The sequence below is a fragment of the Serinus canaria genome, chromosome 2 (assembly GCF_022539315.1).
Source record: "Serinus canaria isolate serCan28SL12 chromosome 2, serCan2020, whole genome shotgun sequence".
Classification (NCBI taxonomy): Eukaryota; Metazoa; Chordata; class Aves; order Passeriformes; family Fringillidae; genus Serinus; species Serinus canaria.
The window spans coordinates 18,392,246-18,411,912 of NC_066315.1; the positions used below are offsets into that span (position 1 = coordinate 18,392,246).

Consider the following 19,667-nt stretch of genomic DNA (forward strand, 5'->3'; position numbering starts at 1 on the left):
AGGAGCTAAAATCATGAAGTTCAAGCAGTGAGAGAAAGAGCAATACTTTAAGGTCAGAGCTACACTCAGGTGTGCAAGAGCAACCGTAAAAGTTATTTCGAAAGAGCAAACTAAATCTGATTCAATTTAGATCAGCTCTTGCTCCTAGAAGTCTGATATCATTTAAATACTGATGGTTACTGTTGGTCATGGGTAATTAAATGGTTTTTCTTCCAGTGGTGTTTATAAGGTTCATGGCTAATAACTTACCACATGGAGGGCTAGACCATGTGTCAAGACAGACAAGTCATAAATAGACTGTCAGAAAAACAGAAAAGCTGAGGTAGGGAAGAAAGGAAATACAGTACTTCCCATCTTGTTTTCCTGTAAATTCAGCTCAAAATTACAATTCTAAGTATTAATGATTTTATTATGAATTGTAATTCTTTTTTTTTCCCTCAAGAAAAGACTCAATTAATCTTCCTACTTGTAGAACATCTTTAATCCAGATTATACACCAAAGGATTCATTAAACTTTGCCATCCATTTAGAAACACAGAGGTGGGAAAAAATTTAGACTGAGATGGATTTAGAGGGGAAAACAAACTTGGCAATAAGAAATTTTTTAAACCAAATATTCACTCAGAAAAAATTAAAATAACTAAAACAAATTACAAACATACTCTTCCAAATACTACGCCAAGGCTGTATCATAAGGGCAAAGACAAGACCCATAGCTGCAGAGGAGATAGACAGCAGAGAAAAGCTAATGTATGAACCTGATTTAATTCCACAGAAGGTTATGAAAACCACAGGCTTGGAACTCACATTGGGGTAAACTCAAGAAACTTGTCCACCTACATGATGATAAAGTTGAACTTCTTCCTATGTGACTGAAAGTAGAAAATTGAAGTCTGTTTGTTCAGACACAAGAGAACTATGACTCAAAACAGACCAAAAATTAATCACTTTCATCCAGATCTACATAAGGAAGATTTTAGCAAGTGGAGATACTGCAGACAAGACTCAAATGGATGTTCAAGAAAGACAGATTTTGGAGTCTGAGATGCCACCAGTTCTAGTACAACTAGAAGTTGTACTAGAGTTGCGCTGGTTTGTCTCAATACAAAGGTACTCATCTGAGATGAAGAAATTAATTCAAAGTAGGTTGAAGACTTGTCATGAGTTTATGTGATCAGGAAGAGGGGAAAGCCAACAAAGTGGAGCCAAGATCCTACCTACATACCCACTGAAAACAATGGGAAGTCTTATAGGATTATTCTAAACTAGTTTGAAGTGCTAAAAGAAAACCTCTACTAATATTATCACATTGGCAATAATAGCATGGATTATAAAAACCAGATGAGGATAAAAAAGATGAAGGTGACCAAGTGAATGTCCAGGTTTTCCCCAGAGAAAGAAAATCAGCTCAATATTGTATTGACAATAAACAATATTATATCCCCATAGCAGAGCAGCAGCAACACCCCTGGTTGGAAGGAAATGCAAGTTTCAGTTCAGGCCAGGGCTCTCAAACAGACCTTGCTGTGGCAGCAGGTGCATCCACAGGAAAAAACATGTTTTGACCAAAACAACCACCACTATTGTATTTTTCTGAGGATTGTGTCATCATGTTATGGCCACACAGAAAAACTCTAATTCCCACAAACAGCCCAAAGGCTGCACTTCAAAATCAGAGGTTTATGCAGGTCTCTACAACCACAGTGCTAAAGATTCCACTGGAAACAGTGGGAAACCTTTCACCAGGAGGTTGGAAGTTAGACTCAAATCACTGAAGAGCTGAGGAACTGGCTCTTGTAGCTGATGCTGCTTTGAGCAGGAAACTGGACTAGAGAGCTGCCAAGGTCCCTTCTAAGCTGAGCTATGGTCTACTGTATGACAGAAAATGAGCAAAATTCTGCTCTTAGCAATAAGCTTCAGTATCAACAGTGTTGTTTATTTTTGTTTTCCTACCACAATTTACAATATACTGAAGCATGAGACAATGAATAAATTACAGCTTTAATGCAGACAAAGAAAATTATTTGCAAACGTCAAAGAAAAAAAATAAAGTTTTGCATTTTAACTGAATATGGTGTAAGTAAAATGTTACGAAATATTTTTCATGGACCTGATGGTATCTATGGTATTTGAAACACTTTACACTTCTTTTTAAACCCAAACAGTAAAAATAATGAATGGCAAAATCACAGCACATTGATTTGTACACTCTGGAGTAAAATCAGTATCTGAAATTCAGCTCAAAGGGAAAGAAAGAGCAGAACTGCACGAGCAGTTTCTAAATTTTGGAATCTGACCTGGCAAGATTTCTAACATCTTGAAACCTCATGAGACATTTGTCTTTACTAAAATCTCACATGCCTTCTGGAGACATCTGTTCCCAGAAGAACTGCATTTTAAGAGATTTTTGTATGAAGTCAGTATAGAACTTGCTAAGCAGAAAGTGTTTTCATTGTTGGGGGGAAGCCTCAATTTCTGAAAATGGAAAACATACATACACTGCAGTTCTTAGTAGCTTTACTGGGTCATGGATGCAATTTCTGATCAAAAGCAGAGAGACCCTCACCATTGCAAACACTTATCACTGAATGCCAGGAGGCTTTGACTGCACTCACAAAGACAGAGGTTCACATCCTGTCTAAAACAGATCAGGACTTTAATCCCAGAGATATGCCCTAATTATTGAACTTTTCTTACTGGGGCAAACAAATCTCCCTACCCCCCAATCTTTTCAGGAGAGAGAAAAATCTTGTCTCAATATTGTCCCAGTTCAAAACTGCAACAATTTTTGAAACTGAAAAACCTTCTGTGAGTGAGGGGAACCATTTCACACCCTGGTCTATTTTTAAAGTTAAAACTGCATTATGTGTCCACAGACAGTCAGTGACAGAAAATCATAACCACCAAATTTTGTCAACAGGAGCATGTCAGTCTAATCCAGAGTTTCTTGAACAGCAAACACCAGCTATTGATAAGAGAAAGTCTCTGTATCCCATTTCTCTATCTCTGGGTCCCATCTCCAGCAATATCATGTTGCCAAGGCATGCTTGTAGCAGTGTAAGAAACATATGATGCACAGAGTGATCTTTTCTCAGTATAACTCCTCTACTTTCCATAATCATTTTAGAGACATCCTGTGACTGTTATAGAGGCAGACAAATCCCCTAAATTGGCTGTAGCTGGGCAATTTTTTCAGGGGTGTTTTGGTGGGCTTCTGTTGGCATTAGGGGTTCTTTTACTGATTACATCTCATGATCTGTCTATGTCCTGATGCTTGCAGCTTGGTAGCACTCACCATTTCAACCTAATTTCTGTTCTTACTGTCACTGTAAATTGACATAAGGTATGCACTCATTCACCATCAGCAAATAAATTATTCATAACCATGGAATAAAAATTTGTACTAGGAATTTTTTTTGTCTTCAATACCCCCGCATTACCTACATCTTTGCAGACTATGCTGTCACAGAGTGAACTGGCTCACCCTAAAGCTCCATCAGCATTCATGCAGTGAATAGCATGAAGGGCAATTGAAGTGAGTCAATATTGATTTAGTGACATAACAAAACTGCAGAAATGTTTATGTTAACACTAATGCAGACACACTCATACTACACACATTTATACAAATGAACACTTTTGATATTTAAATAAATATCTTTCAGACGGAAGGAACAAATATTTTCCATCAAAGGTGGAATTCAATCCTGATGACCAAATGATAAAAGATCATTACCAGAGAGGTGTCCCAAGAATTAATTTGTTCCCCAGAAAATGCAGTCTGTTAGAAAGGTGCTAACAACTTTGGAGAGTGTCCCAGTAAGCTAACCCGCTAAGTGGGAAGGGGGAATCCCCCAGGCCTTCTGCAGTCCAACATTCTGTATTGATTAAAAAACAAAGAAAAACACTTTCAAAATCAGTTTATGTATGTTTTGGAGCCAAAACCAAATATAAAACCATGAGTTAATGTTATGATCCTATTATTAGTTTAACTTTGAACAATACGAACACTAACCATTTCTCCCACCCCTTCCAGCTGGCAGTTTCTTCCCTCAGTTCTTTCATTCACAGTCTAAACTTTTACTTGAACTATATAAATAGCTGGTAGAAGAACTATCAACCACGTGGATCAGTGTTTAAATAGGAACATGACACCACCAGTGAGTTATACAACTGCCTGTGAGACAGCAGTGAACTGCTCAATATTGGATCCCTAGGATCTATTCCTGACTCCCAAAGAGTAGTGTGGTCCACTGGCTAATGATAACATAGTGCAATAAATTTGGCCTATTTATCCTGCAAACACTACTGTAATGAATGAATGAAACTTGCTTCTCCCTAGGCTTCTCCATTCAACTATGTATCTCAAAGAAGAACAAAAGAAACCTGGTTCTGCAGTAACACCTACACAATATAAAGATCCAGAAATCTGTTCATGAAGAGGAATAAAGCAGAGTGTCCTTTTCTGACCACAGGCCCCAAACATCTTCTCTTAAAGCACCTCTCATAACTGGGCACTGCAGGTGTCAGGTATGCCAGTTTCCCACAAAAAGGCACAGTACTGTTGGACTGGTACAGCTACACTAGGATTTAATCCCAAATTTAAAATTTTGTAACTGTAGAGAAGAAAAAGCATATTTTTATATTTACACCAAAATAACGCAATTTATTATTGTTATCACATGACATTAAGCTAAAAGATAACACACATGAAATTTGTTACCTGGATTGTGTCGGGCAATGTATCCAAGTGCCCAAGATGCACCTTCTTTGACTCCAGGGTCAAAATCTTCCAAGCAAATCACCAGCATATACAGTGCTCCATACTGAACTATTGCATTAGCTAGCTGTGGAGAATGTTTAGCAATTGCTCTTAGCACAAATGCAGCTGCTTTCTTGTAGTAACGCTAGACAAATCAGAAACAAACAAACCTTCACTAACATTAAGAAGTTTGAAGCACAATATAGTACAGACATGCCTAAATTAGACTTTTTTAGCAGCAGCAATATCTCATATAGATCCAAATCAGGACCACTGGACATCACACAAACAATGAACCTACAGTTCTTTGGGACAGCTCATGATATAAAATCTACAGCAAGTGCATAAACAAACAGAAAAAAATGAAAGAGCAAAGAGGGTATGGGAAAAAGAAAGTAGTCTAGGTAAGTCTGTTTGTTTAAGTGAGTAGTAAAGAACAAGAGCTACAAAAACAATAACTCTTAACATATTTAACCAGATTACACAGGTTATGCAGGGCAAGTGCCTAAAATAATCCTACCCATCTGTAACACAAGGTTTTCTACTTTCTAAAATAGATACCCTCACAATATCTCTGTGAGAAAACACTAGTTACATTTGCAAACAGGAAAGTGAAATAGAGAGAATTTGATCCAATAAAAGAGTTTAAGATCTGAGTCCTGAAATGCCTAAATACTGCCTAAACCCCTCAGCTAGGAGACTGAAAACCCATCCCACCAATACCCAATACTGAATAACCCCCAATTTAGATCAAGCAAACTGCAATTTTACTCCTGCCTGTGTCCAGAAAAAGCTCACTTTGAACAGCAGTAAGTACCTGGCTGTTTTTTCATAAGGGCACATGAAGTCTAAGCTCTTGTCTCAATTCTGCCCATCTCCCTCAGTGCTGGACCAAATAATGGTTTCAGTACGCATATATAATGCATGACACTGCACACAGCATGGGGTTCCCATGTAAACTGCAGCAGTGATTTCTTCCAAAAGCACAGTTAAGTCTTCCCTCAAAAAGTCACATCTCAGTCTCCTCCTGCAGTTTTATACCCACCATTAGGATATGGAAGCTGAAGTTTCCTCTACTGCCTTACATTTTCAAAATTCAGAGCCCAGTTAAAGTGCTCTGGTCAGAGAAAACCATGTTGTCAGAAAGACAGGTCGTTCCCCTCCCTCGTGAAGGGCAAGATTCATGGGGACACAAGTAACCTGCTGCTACATCTGTGTGCCTGGAGTATGCCCTCCAGCCTGGGCATTGACAGATGATCCCTATGGACAAGCTCTAGAGGGCTCTCTCTCCTTATGCCAACTGCCTTTGATCTCATCCCAACATGCTTGATTCTCCCCTGCTCTGCACAGGCAGTCTGGGCACTTTGCAGAGATAGTCCTCCTGTCAAGGCACTTAAAATTTAAACAATGTGAAGCCCACATCCCTTCTGGATCAAGTCCAGAAAAACAAAGAACCACATGAGTGCTTTTGTGCATCCTGTGAGGTACCCAAACACCTTCAAAAGCCTGATATAAAGCACTAAGATATGGCAACAGAACAGTATCTGCAATGGCCCCCCAGGAAATAAAACACACCCAGGCCCACTCCCTGGCCCTAAAAGAAGGTGACACAGCATAACACATCCGTGCAGCATAACACAGCATAACCTAAACTCCTCTTTCCTCAAAGCACAATGGCCCCATCTATGCTACTGGAAACTGTTCCTGCCTTGTGCTATCCCTTAAACCATGTCCAAGCATTGTTGAGTAGTTTGATGGCTGGCATTGGCCAAAACCACATCAGAGAGCATGATTAATGAGCTACTGATCAACAAGCACAGTCATCTTTCAGTGCTCCAACACATGCCCTTACCTTCTTGCTTAGTTTACCAGTACTGATATAATTCCTTGATGCCAAAAATCCAGTTTTCTAAGTTAAGGTCTACAAGCAGGTACATTAAACATAAATTTACACACAAAGCATTAAACCTCATTTAGGGGGAACAGAAGTTAGGGAAACAGTAAAGACAAATGGTCCAATCCCCAGATAATGGAAGTTGCTGCAAGTTTTGCTGAACTCAGTGGAGCCATATTTGTTTACATAAGTCTGTACAAATATGGGTATGTTGTTTCTGTTAAGTAATTATGCTCCTGGCAAAGAAAAACACTTCTTTGTTTTCATTATTCAAAACACATTCTTTAGAAACAAACCGTATTCACAGGCATAGCCAGAATATGCTGTAAAACTGAATTTTGCTCAGTTTAATTGATAAAACATTGATCTGGGATGTTCCCCTGTGACTGCTCCCCATAAATCAGTAGAAACAGTATTCATTGTGTGCTCAAAGAATCTCATCCTTAAATACAGATGTTGATACACTAAAAGTGAGTGGAATGGAAAAGGTTTCTTCGCCTGTGGGAAGTGACAAACTGTCTGCTTGCTAAACTCTGCATGAACTGGATGAGTTTCCTCCTCTTGCCCTCAGTCACCAAGGCACAGCAGGCTTTCCATGACCTCACACAAGTGTTGCTGTTGCTCCCCCTAACTGCTCTATCTCAGGGTACTTGAGCTAATTTAGTGAGGGTTTCAAGTTGTAGCAGGGGGCAGTTTCCAAACCAGCAGTGGGTAGAGTTTTGTTCCACATATTCCCTTAAATATAGAAATAAAATAACCAAAATGTTTATAACCTTGTCTAATTAAAATCTTTACTTTCTTTTCATACTATACCAGTATCTTGCCATCAAAGTTTTTTTTAGTGTTTTCTTTTTCAATTTTAATTGTATAGGCAATGATTCTATATGCACAAAACATATGCAATGCATACATTACATCTTTGTTTTCCTCAAAAGATTGAAAACGAAAATAGATGGTTTTCCAAATTATATTTCCATTGAAAACCTACTTTTCAAAAATCAAAGCTGCAACATAAGTGTGGTTGTGATATAAGGGCACTTAACCCTTCAGCTGTCAGTTTCTAGCTGCTAGGAACCTTACTTGAAAGATTTCTGTTAATCTAGGTTACCATCATTGAAAAAATCAAAGCTGAAAGAGACACAGAGCTTGAAGAAAAATGTGAAAAAGGGAGTGGAAGAGACCAACAGATTTATTTGAATTGCAATTGTGACTATACTTTGTTTGGTTTTGACAAATATGAAGATGAAAACCTTTCTGTATATTTTCCTGTGTCAGAGGTTTGTTGTTTCTCACACTACAGATTTCCAAAGGCCTGTGTTTGGAGATACAAAGTATTTCATTACAGAAGCTCAGGGGTTTTAGATGTATTTTACACGTGTCTGGTATTATGGACAAAACCTAGTCAATTATCACCACAGCTTCCCAACTGTCTCCTTTTTGAAGAGGGACTTTTACAAAGCATCACTCAACATTTTAAAAATGTTACAGTGCAATGAATGTGTTTCCTATAGTGCATTAAACGGCAATACAATATTTTAAAGTAAAGCTTATTTGAAGTCAGACCTCGGCATGCAGTACACAGAGATCTCTCAGGGGTTCAAACATGCATGCTGCTCTGACTTCAATACATTTAATGTCCTATTAGGATAACACCAGATGCTGACACAGAAAGATTTCCCTTTCCCTGTATAATAATTTTAAAAAAATATTACTTAAGAGAACAATCATGCCTTACATTCTCCTCAGGCAGTGAACCTATGAGCTGTGGAACAATTCCTGCCTTGACGACTGCCTCTGCCAGCTCCACATCGTAATCAGCGAGTCTCCCAAGAGCCAAGGCAGCGATCTGTCGAATACTCGGGACGACATCCAGCAAAAGAGGTCTCAGCAAACACACCACATCTGAGTTGCAGAAGGAAGACAAAAGCCAATTTGGTAAGCAGAAGTCTTTCTAAACATTTGCCTTTACTCATAAAAACCTACTAAATTACTCTTCCAGGTAATAAGAGCATGTAGGAAATCCTGGTGTTCTGCTGAAATGAAGTTGGCACTTGGATAGCACTGATGATGTATAGCAATATTTCTGTCCACTTTTCATAGGTACAAAACAATTCTGAAATCAAAAAAAAAGGGCACATGTAGAAATAAGTTGTATTCAAATATCTATAAAATACATCTTAAAGTTGACACAAGAAATGAAGTTATATTCAAGTATACATAAAATGCATCTGTTACCGTGTGCATGGGAAACTCCATCTGGAGATCCTGGTGAGAAGACACTGTCATGTCCCTCATTCATCATGCCAGTAGAACCTCTACATTGAATTACAACAAATTGCATTTCATCTGTTGTAAGCAATGACTGACTTGAAGACCAATATCCATAATACATTACACTCCAGATAGAAGAGTCGTAGATTTTATCATGTTATTATTTATGATGTGTTTTCACTGATGAGTTCACAGTATATCAGCTAAGCATAAAAAATAGGAAAGCAGCAGCAAGGGAAACTATAAAAAGTTACAGACTGAATGACTGGATAACAAAATGGAAAATGAAATGGAGCTCATGCAGGGAACCCAACTCCAACCTCACAAATGCAGTGATGGACCCCAAACAGATTACTACCAACCAGGAGAAAAATCTCAGTGTTAGAACAGAGAGTTCCATAGAGATCCCAGCTCTTGCTCATTAGGAGAGGAGAAACTTTACCTGCAGATGTATACAAGAGTGCTCAGGATTATTGGGAAAGGGGTAGAGGCTAAAGCAGGGGTCATCACTATCCTACATTTAATACCCTCTACTAAAGTAGAACTGAAAAAAGTTCTGTGAAAGGGAACAAGGATGATCAATGACCAATCTGTATGTGGAAGCTCTTCCTGTTAAACAAGGACTCTTCAGTAGGGTTAGAAATGAGATCCAAATGGTTATGTAAAGAATGTGACTCGTGAGGTCTGGGAAGGGAACATTACTTCTACTGTGATCCCTAGAATGTGCTGTCCCTGTATCAGCCAGCTCTATGAATTAACATTTTGGGGCTTTAGACCATTGCCAGAAAGCAGAGGTCTCTGAAAATGGAGATGTGTTACAACAGAACAACAAATACTCAGAGCTACAGGTCTCTTCATATCAGCTCTCTCAGTCCTTTCCACTAATTTATTTTACAAATATAAAGATGTAGTTGAGCAACAGTGAAAGAAAGCAAGACTTGCTGTCTCCAGGGCTCCTATGGTTATTAGCACTGAACAATGGCCTTTTGGTGTGACAGTGCCAAAACAGGGGGATCCCTGCCTAATGGCAAGCAACAAACACCCAAGTGTTCACCAGGTACTGCATGACAAGGAAAAGCTGAGGACCACAGAGCAAGGAATAGCCCAAAGGGATGCAGGCTATACCAAGTTATACCTGTAGCACACTTCTTTCCCTAAAAAGAAAAAAAAGTAAGTAGAGGAGCAGTAAAAGTCTCACATATATTTTACACCAAAACCAAATTGCTCCCAGCAAGAAGAAAATAGCTGAATCATCTATACATGGCTCTGAAGGAGCTGGAAGAAGGACACAAAAAAACTAACCATGGAGGCCATGCTATCCACTAAAATTTTTTTAGGACAAAAGCTGCACTACCATGAGAGGTACAGCCTACCAGCCTGTTCACAAGACAAAATAACACAGGTTTCAGGGTGACACATAACAAAAGCAAGTAAACTGAACCTATGGAAACAGGTCTGTAATGTAGCTGGGGTTTGCTCACCCTTCTCTTAAAGCCACTGGGAACTGAAAGAGGTCTCTTGTGTATCAAATGACAAAAGATAGATCCTCCAGTATTGTAAGATCAATGTGAATTCATTTAGCACTTGCAGAAATCACTACTTCAGAATATGGTCACCACTGACATCTTCTCATGAACTCTACATGGCAGATATAGTGTCATTAGCAAGTTGTGCTTCATATCAAAAACCACTAAATACTTATTAGAAGTAAAAACAAACCTACAAGTTGGGGCCAATGCCATGTATCATCTGTTATCTTCTAGCCAGTCATCTACACCCTCTGTGGGAGGGTATTTTTGTCCTTCCCTCTAACATCAGTTGCATGGTCAAACTGCTGCTGAAATTCCTAAGGGGACCTCACACTGTTCTTATGGTCTACACTGAAGGTATTTCAGTGAAGCAGGAACACTTACAAGTAGTTCACTTGCATTTAATATTACAGATATTACATTTGAGCTCTTGACTTGAGATAATAAGAAAACAAGATTATTTGATAAATAGGGGGAAAAAAAGAAAGGGGGAAAATTATTTTCCTAATATACAAGAGCCTCTCAGAAGTGATTGGAGGAGAGGAAAAGGAACACTTCAGCCTGCAGTGTCCTGACCCTAAAAAAGCCAAGAGCCTGATGGCTGGGACAGTAAACCAGAATGTGCCAGACAATTCAATTCTAATTCTTTCAAATCCAGTGAAATTTAAAGAGACTAGAATCACTTAAGCCAGGAGCTAGGTCCAGGCCATGTGACACATTTCTGACCTTTATGACATACCGAGGCATGGCAAAATGTAAAATCACATTTAACAAGGTTTGCATAGATACATGATTTGAGTTGTTCCAAATGTAAGATTTGTATCTTTTGTATTTTCAAGATTAGCTGATACAGCTTTCATTTTTGGAACAGCCTAAAAAGCCTTCAATCTGAAAATGCTTCCAAGCAGCATGCCTCCCCATGACCAATGCCTTTCATTCCATGACAGTATAAACCATGTAAAGTTTGGTGATGACATTTAAGCATCAGCACAAAATGTTCTACTGCATATTACTTTAGCTGGTACAACTTATACTAAGGAAAGAGATGAAAAATGAAATTACTATTTGAAGAAAGGACACAAAATGTTACAACACAGATAAAAAAAAAAAACAAGTTTAGAAATAATAGCAACTGTGCTGCTCCTCAAGGAGACTATATTTTCCTAAAGTCATGTTTGAATGTAAGAAGAGACAGTGGACAAATAATTACAATGGAATGAGTTTTGGAGAAACAAGACAAAGAAAAAACAATTCCTGGTGCTGTACAGGCCTTATATTCACATCAAATAAACTGAGAATTGAGAGAAGTATATACAGGCCTAGACCATGCCTATGCATTGAACATAATTAAAAGCTTTTACCTCTACTTTCCACCTTCTCTTAAAACCACTTTCTTTCTCTCTGTCAAGATGCTTTCCATCACCTCCAATTACTCTGCAAGACCAACTGCTTGAGGAGCTTTCACCACTGTCATCATTTCTGCATCTTCAGCAAACCTAGTATTTCTTTCTTTACAGCACTTAAAAAATAATTCTGAAAGTGTGAAAACAGCTAGATAGAGATCCTACAGCCTCCACTAAAATACCTGTAGGAAGCCAAGATGTCCAACCTTTCCTTCTGTGGCTTTTGAACACAGTGCTGTAAAGGACAGATGTGCCTGGCACAGGATGAGGCTTCCCTGCTCTGGGCCCAACCCAGCTCTTTGTTCCAGAGACAGCTGGATTTGGTGACCTCCTCTATTTGATCTCTCCCTTTCATCTCTCCTGTTTACAGCAAAGTCTACTCCTCCAAAGAGGTCCAAGCCAGGATTCCTATCAGCATTTTTAATTAAATTCAAATGTATTTAACATTACTTAGAGCAGGAAAATAGGCGAGAACCTTCCAACTACTTCCTTTTATCTTGACCATTCTCTCAAGTGAACAGGGCCATACAGATCATGGAGTAGCAGTGTCTTGTTGCTGAAAACTTTAGAACTCTTTGGTCTCTTCTAAATAAGTCTGTTGTGACAGCAGTAGGAAATTCATTAACTCTAATTCAAAAGCAACCACACAGAAAGTAAACTACAAAATAAGGCATTTAGACTATTGGACTAGATTTATTTTGGAAGAGTTCCCACTAGCACTCAGAAACTGAGTAACAGAGAATTACTGCCAAATATTCTCTCTTGCATCACAGAACCTTGACTGACATTGGGCAAGGAACGATTCCCCTTTCTATCCTCAGTTTCCCACTCAAATTTGTTTCAAAGAATGACACACTTTAGAAGCTGAATCACTCTTAGCACACACTTCTCAAGTGGAGCTGTTACACACAGGCCTGATGCACTTTCTTTTAGCTAGCAAGTGCTGGCTGCTGCCTATCTGGAAAACAAACAAAAAAAAAAGTCACTCAGGGTAGCAGCAGGTTCCAATTTTTTTTCATTCCAAGTTTCTGCAGGAAACAGTCACTATTCTGGAGATAGCAATCTTTGCTTGGCCATTTTGATTTTTTGGGGAATTCATGCAAAATACTTCTACCCTCCTCTCATCCCCATCAAATCCCTGTCAAACTTGACTAGTCACAAAACAGAATCACTACACTGGAAATTCTTTCCATTTCTGCATCTGAAGATGACTACTCCTATCTTATCCTCCTTCCTTAAAGGAAAAATAATTTCTGTTTTAAAATGTGGGGAAAAAAAGTCATTCTATACTACAGTAGTCCCTGGACACACTCTTGTCTTGCAGATGCTGTTCTTCTCATTTATGCTTTGGACCAAGATAATGCCTTGTCATTTTTGTGTGCTACCTGTAACATTTAGAGCATCCACAGAGCTAACATTAGCACTCAAACATTCATCATATCAGCTTGATTTTTCAGAGCTCTTTATGTCAAATTCAGCTGACTTAACAAGGAAATAAAATAGAAATTTATTTCTGCCTCACCCCAACACCCTATCTTTAATGACCTTTTTCTAGGAACTGCAAAGCAGTGAGTTTTAAATCCCCTGCTTAAAACAAATTTCCCAGAAGAGCAGTGAGAGAGAATTTTCACACTCACTCGACCCAGCCTCTTGCAGAGACAGCAGAGTATGGAAGTCTCGAGCACACACTGCTCAAGTGTGACTGGCCACAAGGAAGGACTCCTCAGTGCCACAGCTCCATGCACAGCACAGCTACCATCCTCCAGAGATCAAAGGGAACATAAATACGGTTGGGTAACAGAGACTCTGGCTGATCAAGTAATTCATACAGCAACTACCAGATGGTGTGGGACACAATGCAGATTCAGTTTGACAGTATCACTGAAGATTCCTGAAGGATTGAGGAACAGTAAGTTTCTCCTCCTTAGATGCCAGACCCTGTTTCTGCATTAATGAAGCAGAACTAATCCTGTTACAAGAGAACAAATTTCTGAAAATACCACTTATAGGGCTGTTAGTGGCCACCTGCAATTGTGCACAGACACACCAAAGCCAAGGTGGTCACAAGGAGCTGCTTCTTTTTAATGTCCATTCATTAAGATGAGACTGAAGTTTCTAAAAAAAAATCTGATTTTGACATTTTACTTGCAAATCTCCAGACAGGCCCGGAGACTGAGAAGAGGAGGAACAGTTGAGCTTTCACTTGATTGAGTTACAGAAAAAGTGAATCCTCCAGCTACATTTATTTTCTCCTTCTATGTCACCTCTCTTGTACTTTCCTTAAAACAGCCTCCTTCTTCCCTTCATCAGGCACCACAATGTCATAAAGCCTTTGGGAAAGCCACTCTCCACACCTGATCTACTACAACTGCAAAGACAACCCTTTGTCTTTTATGCCACATTGCATTAATCCTCTCCCACTTCTCCTGCTGCTAAAGCTCAGTAAAGCTTTTAACTCACGATAAAAATAATTTTTTAGAAAACACACAAACACAAAAAAAACCAACAAAACAACAACCAAAAAAAAAAACAAAAAAAAAAAAAAAACAAAAACCTAAAGCTGTCTGCATCCTTTACAAAAGAGGGTACATAAACTCCAGTGTTGAAACTGGCTACTTGGGGGCACTGGAGTCTGTCCATGCATATCCACTTACAGTGCTCCCAGGCTTTCTATTAAGCACAGTGCTATAAAATCATATTCTTTAATATAATATAAAATATGGAACTATATCCTAAAATCCCATCCTAGGATCTGATTCTGATTACTCAGGGCCAAGTGTCCAACTGTCCCATTGGAAAATGGTACATTTAAAACACACACATCAGAACAAAAAATTGAGAAAATCATGGGCAAAAATATTTCATGTCATTGGAGGAGGGAAATCAATTTGAACAGCATTTTCTTAAAAATAAAGGCTCCTAAAACCAATCCAGAGATTTGGCAGTACAGCTTTTAAAACCTGCCACCAGTGGAATAGGTCTGGAGCCAGGAAAGAGCTAACACTGATGACATAACCCTTTACCTACAGAAAAACAGACCACAAAACAGGGGAAAGTCTGCCCTGCCACAAGGGCTGGTGGTGGAGCCCTAGTCTGATTCAGGTAAGTCCTGCCTCCAGGCTTTAGCCTCTTGCCAACATGGGTTGTGTAGAACAGGTACAGGAGAAAAAACCCAGTGGTAAAAGCAGAGGAGAGGGCTCAGGACTGCAGTAAAAGGCTGAGAAGCAGCTTGATACCAGGCATAATGGAAGGGAGACCTGGGCTCAGGGCTGTGAGCTGATGGAGTGGGAGAGTTGGAAGAGATTGAGTGGGAGAGGATCTTCATTTACAGTGACATTTTGGAACTTTCCTGGAAGCCTGCAGACTGTCCAGCAAGGCAACAAGGCAGAGGAGCAGCAGTTGAAGTTATCTGTCTGAGATGATAAAAATACCCCAGCAGCAATGTGAAGGGAAGCCAGGTGTGCAGGGCCCCAGAACACAGACTGCTGCACACACAAATATGATTTTCCATGTTCCATACTCAGCTTTCCCCATGACTTCTGCAGTCATTACACTTAAGAATGTAATTAGCCCCAAGAAAGGAGCTAAAGAGCTGATCATGTAATATCTTTAGAGTCAAAGTAGCAAGACAAAACTGTTTCTTAATCACAATGACAGCCTTAAATAACTCACATATTAAAAGCAACATTCTCATCACCATATGTTCCAACGCAAGATAAATAAAAAAAAATCAAATAATCAATAAAAAACAAATACACAGAAGTAATTATTCTGATACATGTATTAATCCTGAATTGTAAATGCCTCCAAAAAAAAAAAAAAAAGCAATTTCAAAGGGGTTGTTTATTTACAGAGAGCTGCACTTTAGAAGCAAAAAACCTGAAGAATTAGACCCTCAGTGAATACCATGCATACTAGAAGCCCTTCAGATTTTCACCTAGCTCTTCTAAAAGACAGGCAGCTGCCTAAATCTCAGTGCAAGAAAAAGAGCTCAAGTTCATCTGTCATTATAACTGAAAACAGCCTGTTTCTTGGATTTTCAATTTTGGAAGGATGAGGAGGTGTGGAGCTGAATAACGCATTCCAGTACCAAACTCCATGAGCAGTAGCTACCAAATAAATAGATTTATATTTAAAAAGTATATTTAAAGTCATTACTATCAAAGTAGCTTCTCCCATTAGTCAGCAGCCCTCAAGAAACAAGATTTGATTAAATGTCTGTCATTGTTTCACATGTATATTTACTAAATGGAAAAGGTTCAGGAGTTTTGGAGCAGACTTTTTCTCCCAAAGTATCAAATAACTAAACATTCAAATGACAAATCCTATAATTATTCATGGCAGTATTTAATCATAAGGAACAACTTTATTAAAGCAAAACACAGAGTTGGAAAACACACAGGAATGAGCTCCCACCAAACAATCTCTCTGATCATTCTTTGCACTTTTTTGCCACCAGAAAGCTGTCAAGCTCCCAGGCACTAACCCCCAGGACATTCTTGACCAGGAAAGGGCCAGGGCCATGCAAATATGCTGAAGCCCAGGGCCAGGTTCCAGTTCCCTGGTTACAACATCTTTGATATTCCTGCCCAGTGGGAAAAGCAGCTCCAGAACTTGATGAGATACAGAAGCTTCAGAAGACAGAAGCCCTAAGAAAAGGTGGGCTTCCTGTTGGCCCTCTCTGACCTTCTTTTCAGCTTCCCACCAGTTTTCCTCACAGGTCAGACATAGGAGTCTCCACAGCAATGGTACCTGAAGGTTTCTCAACACTCACGCCAGCACGAGGAACTGGTGCCTTTGATCCTGGCTGCTTGCTCCCTCGAGGCTGCAGGCTCCACAAAGAATGAGGTCTCAAGTATTTATTTTCCTTATGAGATGTTAACTATTTACCAAAAGGGCTTCCAAAATGGGATCAGATGGTTTATTCCTTGAGAACTCATCTTTCATTCTTATTCCAGGAATATAAACTGAGGCTACTAATACAAGAGTACCTGACAGTACACTTTAAGGATATAATTTTGTTCAAATTCAAGTCACTGAAATCTTGCCTTCTGCTTTTGCCAGAAAGATACTAAACCCTGACAACTTCTGAGATCCAACAAAAGAACCCTGCAAGGTGCCCCTGACTCCTATAGCTAATGTAAAATAACAGTGGGCAAAGACTTTTCTCATCTTCTTAAAACAGCAATCTCCATAAGGGATGGCTAGAACTCTTATTCACCAGAATAAGAAAAAAGCCCCAAACCCTTTTAAATTCAGATTTATACAGAGACACATGTATAGACAGGCATCTTACTTAAATCATTGCTCCAGCACTCAGTAGATTAAGATCATAAAAGGCACACCAGTTATCTGCTAGACACTGATGTCCCAAAATATTTGTTTTAATAAAAGGACCAACTTTATTTGGTAGGAGGTTTTAAAGAAGAACACTTAATCACATATAGTTTACAAGGAGGTTTCAAAATTTGTATCTAGCACATTCAGAAAAGGCCATAATGAACAGCTCCCATTGCAGTTTTATAACTTCAAAGTATTTTTAAAGACACAGGTGGGAAAGATGGTAAAATATTTGTGGGTCATCTACAGAAATTATAACAGCCATATTTGCAGACATTCCCCTCTTGTCCAGCATCTGAAAAACTAAAACTTGTGGAAAAGCAGCTCATGACCAGAAACAGCCAAGTAGGATAATCTACACAAATGCACATTTCTACATTACTACCCAGAGCCTGATCCTTGCAAATCTAACCTTCAGACCAACACCAGCTGTGTGCAGAAGAAAGTTTCAGGCCTCTGAATCAATTATTTGTTCTACACAAGCAAGAAATAAGTTCTGAGGTCAAGTTGCCAACTAGATTACATTAAAATAGTTATTTTAAAAAGAAATACAATGCAATTAAAGTAAGCTTGGCATTTGATTGCTTTCTTAAAATAGAAACTTTCTGCATTTTTACAATGCTGAGCTGTGAGAAGCCTGCCTATACGGGATCTCCCTCTGGGAGCTGCTAAAACCAGGACTGCAAAAGGACTCAGAGGGACCTCTTCATACAAATGAGGCATAAATTATTCCTATAGCCACGATGTCCCCTTGGCAAACAGAGATCACTTGTATAAGCTACAGCAGTGTCATTAACTCACCAAAAGACAGAAAACAAAACAAAGATTCAAGAGCCACAGCAAGGTAATACAAAAGGCCTGGTATTAACATGCCACTCCCATAATGAAAGGAAATGTTTCATTAAGAAAAGATGATTCCTCAAGAATTTAAGTGATAGATTTTTAATAAAACAATTCTAATAAACGGTTGTACATATAATAACAAAAAGTTGTAAATATTTACACCATTGGTTTTGTTTTTCATTTGCTTGTTAGATGTCATTGCATTGAGAAAAGACTGATAGCTTTATTAGATCTAGGAAACAAGTATTAAAACAAAATTGAGACACACCAAAACATAATCAATTCATGAATATCACATGGCAAAGCCACCACGGATCTATAGCACATTTTCAAACTGTCATTCAGGTAATCAATTACCAGGCACTTCTTTTTCCTCTTTTAAGCCCAGGAACTTTGGCCAAGCGGAGTGGATCTGCCAGATGCCAGCAACACAACAGCTGGTGGAAGTGCTCCCGGAGCTCTTCTTTCTAAAAATGTTCAATTTGGTTCACGACATCCCATGACAGCAATATAACAAAATCAAATCCCTCCTAAACTGAGCCAGTCTGCCGGCAGAAAGCATCGAAGAATTTAGGAACAACTTGTAAAGCCGGTATAAAAATTTGTTTATTCTAAAAGTAGAATTTCCTTGGCAAATTAGTGCCGGCTTCGTCGGGAATTCCAGTCACTGTACTTTACATAAAACTACATCGGAACCGGGAGGAAGTAAATTTGAAAAAGGATTATACTGAGAAATGTTCCTTGAAATAAACAGGAGATCTCAGCCAGAGCCATCCACCCCCGCACAGGCACGAAGGGCACCCGCCCGCAGCCGACCAGCGCAATTTACTTTCCCACCGCAACGAGGGGGACTCGGCAAGCAGGGTGGGGGCCAAATCCTACTGGAAAAAAAATCTCCGGAAACTGAGCGGCCAACGGGGAAAGAGGAAGATAAAACAAAAACCGGGGAAAGGCCGCGGCGGCCCCGCGCTGCCCCCGCCCCGGGGCGCGCAAAACCCCGCGGCCGCGCACGGCCCGGCCCCGCCGGCTCCCGCCTACCTGCACTTCGGAGAGTGTCGATGCTCTGCGGCCGGGCGGCGAGGTCGGCCACCGCCTGCGCGAACTGCGACCGGGCGCGCTGGTACTGCTCGAACACTGCGGGCGGCAGCGCCGGGCGCCGGGTCAGCGGGCGGGCGGGCGCCGCGCCAGCCCCTCTCCCCCGGCCCCGGCCCCCGGCCCAGCCTACCTTGCAGGACCTGCCGCTGGCTCATGGCGGCGCCGGGAGGGCTCCGCGCCCGCGGGGATTTCCGCGCTATGGACGCGTCTCCCCGGCAACCGGGCGGAAGCGGAGCCGCCGGAGGCGGGGCCTCGGTAGTGACGTTGGCGCGCCCGCCCGCCGCGCCCGGTCCCGCTCCGCCCCGCGGGCTCCGCGCGCGGCGCTCGGGCCGTGCCCGCGGGAACCGGACCAGACGGGACGGGACGAGCGGCGGCTGTGCCCAGCGGGCTGTGGCCGGCTGGCGGCGGCCGGCAGCGGCCCGCACTCGTGTGTCACTTGCTCGCTGCCGGCACAGGTGTGGGGATCGGCGCCTACAGATGCTCGCGGGGGCGGGCGGACCGGCACCTCCGCGGAGAGGGGAGCGCCGCTG

General features: G+C 40.5%; 1 protein-coding gene across 1 annotated transcript in view; it reads right to left on the bottom strand.

Moving 5' to 3' along the window:
- SPAG6 (sperm associated antigen 6) overlaps positions 1–19,362 on the bottom strand; it is a 35,107-nt gene extending 15,745 nt beyond the window's left edge. The window contains exons 1-4 of the mRNA XM_009085896.4: positions 19,268–19,362; positions 19,081–19,176; positions 8,392–8,558; positions 4,724–4,907 (exon numbers count right to left, since the gene is read on the bottom strand). Coding sequence (XP_009084144.1) covers positions 4,724–4,907; positions 8,392–8,558; positions 19,081–19,176; positions 19,268–19,292 — 472 coding nt within the window. The 5' untranslated portion in view covers positions 19,293–19,362. The remainder of the gene's footprint in view (positions 1–4,723; positions 4,908–8,391; positions 8,559–19,080; positions 19,177–19,267) is intronic.
- Positions 19,363–19,667: the final 305 nt, after the last annotated feature.